Below are 2,392 nucleotides of genomic sequence, written 5' to 3'. Positions count from 1 at the left end.
GGAATTGGGGTCACAGCCCTTCCTGGAGGGGGGGGGGCACGGGGGGGGCGCATTTTTTCATCATTCCAGGTGAATTATCACCCGTTTGGGGATGGAAACACCCTTTGAATATCCCTTTTACTGGATGCTCAGAAAGGGGGGGGGCAAGGCCAAGGTGTCCCCCCCCCATCATCCTCTCCCCACACCCCAAATCCACCCCAGCTTTGGAGGAATTTGATAAAAAACACCCCAAAACCCTCCAGGCTCCGAAGCTGTAGTTTGGGGTAAAAAAAAAAAAGAAGGATTCTTTTCCACCCCATAATGATTTTTTTTTTTACCCCCCCCCCAAGTTAAAAAAGTTGCCTTTTCCCTGGGGCTCCCCGTAGATGTGTGTCCCCCCACCAAAAAAAGCCCATCTGTGGGCCATGTAATTTATTTATTTATTAATAAAAATGGGGGGAATAAATAAATTACAAGTCCTGGGCTGGGTGGGGTGGAGGGGGCGTTGTCCCGTGGCTCTCCATGGATGTGTCACCCCCTCGAAAAAATCCTATCCATGGGCTGAGTAATTTATTTATTAATTAAAAAAGGAGGAGGGGAAATAAATAAATTACAAGCCCTGGGCTGGCCATGGGGACATCGGGGACTTTGGGGCTGGGATTTTGGCCCCTCTGAAGGGGACATTGGGGTGGGATGGTCCCCATGGATGTCCCCCCCCTAAAAACTCCCATCCATGGGCTGAGTAATTTATTTATTAATTAAAAAAGGTGGGGTAAATAAATAAATTACAGGCCCTGGGCTGGTCAGGGGGACATTGGGGACTTCGGGGCTGGGACTTTGTCCCCCTCCAAAGGGGACATTGGGGGTGGGATGGTTCCATGGATGTCTCCCTCTAAAAAAATCCCATCCATGGGCTGAGTAATTTATTTATTAATTAAAAAGGGGGGTGTAAATAAATAAATTACAGCTGCTGGGCTGGTCAGTGGGGCATATGGGGCAGTCCCTTCCAAAGGGGACATTGGGGGTAGGATGGTTCCATGGGTCCCCATGGGTGTTCCCCCTCTAAAAATATCCCATCCATGGGCTGAGTAATTTATTTATTAATTAAAAAGGGAGGGTAAATAAATAAATTACAAGCCCTGGACTCATCAGGGGGACATCAGGGACTTCGGAGCTGGGACTTTGTCCCCCTCTGAAGGGGACATCGGGGGTGGGATGGTTCCATGGCTCCTCATGGATGTGTCCCCCCCTAAAAACTCCCATCCATGGGCTGAGTAATTTATTTATTAATCAAAAAGGGGGGGTAAATAAATAAATTACAGGCCCTGGGCTGGCCATGGGGACATCGGGGACTTTGGGGCTGGGACTTTGGCCCCCTCCAAAGGGGACATTGGGGGTGAGATGGTTCCATGGGTCGCCATGGATGTTCTCCCTCTAAAAAAAATCCCATCCATGGGCTGAGTAATTTATTTATTAATTAAAAAAGGTGGCGTAAATAAATAAATTACAACCGCTGGGCTGGTCAGTGGGGCATATGGGGCAGTCCCTTCCGAAGGGGACATTGGGGGTGGGATGGTTGCATGGGTCCCCATGGGTGTTCCCCCTCTAAAAATATCCCATCCATGGGCTGAGTAATTTATTTATTAATTAAAAAGGGAGGGTAAATAAATAAATTACAAGCCCTGGGCTGGTCAAGGGGACATCGGGGACTTTAGGGCTGGGACTTTGTCCCCCTCTGAAGGGGACATTGGGGGTGGGATGGTCCCCATGGATGTCCTCCCCCTAAAAACTCCCATCCATGGGCCACGTAATTTATTTATTAATTAAAAAGGTGGGGTAAATAAATAAATTACAACCGCTGGGCTGGTCAGTGGGGCATATGGGGCAGCACTCTCCGAAGGGGATTTCGGGGCTGGGACAGTCCCGCAGCTCCTCGCAGATGATGTCGTCGCAGAGGACAGTCCCCGTGTCACACACACAGATGCGGCAGGGCTCCGGCTTCCACACGTCCTTATCGCGATAGCGGTAAATAAATAAATTACAAGCCCTGGGCTGGTCAAGGGGACATCGGGGACTTTAGGGCTGGGACTTTGTCCCCCTCTGAAGGGGACATTGGGGGTGGGATGGTCCCCATGGATGTCCTCCCCCTAAAAACTCCCATCCATGGGCCACGTAATTTATTTATTAATTAAAAAGGTGGGGTAAATAAATAAATTACAACCGCTGGGCTGGTCAGTGGGGCATATGGGGCAGCACTCTCCGAAGGGGATTTCGGGGCTGGGACAGTCCCGCAGCTCCTCGCAGATGATGTCGTCGCAGAGGACAGTCCCCGTGTCACACACACAGATGCGGCAGGGCTCCGGCTTCCACACGTCCTTATCGCGATAGCGCTGCCCCTCCTGCAGGCAGCTGC

General features: G+C 50.6%; 1 protein-coding gene across 1 annotated transcript in view; it reads right to left on the bottom strand.

Moving 5' to 3' along the window:
• Positions 1-2,392, bottom strand: part of LOC106898177 (collagen alpha-1(II) chain-like) — a 30,797-nt gene that overhangs the window by 15,247 nt on the left and 13,158 nt on the right. Inside the window, exons 2-3 of the mRNA XM_014959289.1 lie at positions 2,172-2,388; positions 1,833-2,031 (exon numbers count right to left, since the gene is read on the bottom strand). Coding sequence (XP_014814775.1) covers positions 1,833-2,031; positions 2,172-2,388 — 416 coding nt within the window. The remainder of the gene's footprint in view (positions 1-1,832; positions 2,032-2,171; positions 2,389-2,392) is intronic.

This window comes from Calidris pugnax, unplaced genomic scaffold (genome assembly GCF_001431845.1).
Source record: "Calidris pugnax isolate Ruff unplaced genomic scaffold, ASM143184v1 scaffold324, whole genome shotgun sequence".
In the NCBI taxonomy this organism is placed as follows: Eukaryota; Metazoa; Chordata; class Aves; order Charadriiformes; family Scolopacidae; genus Calidris; species Calidris pugnax.
This window is presented reverse-complemented; position numbering and strand designations above follow the sequence as displayed.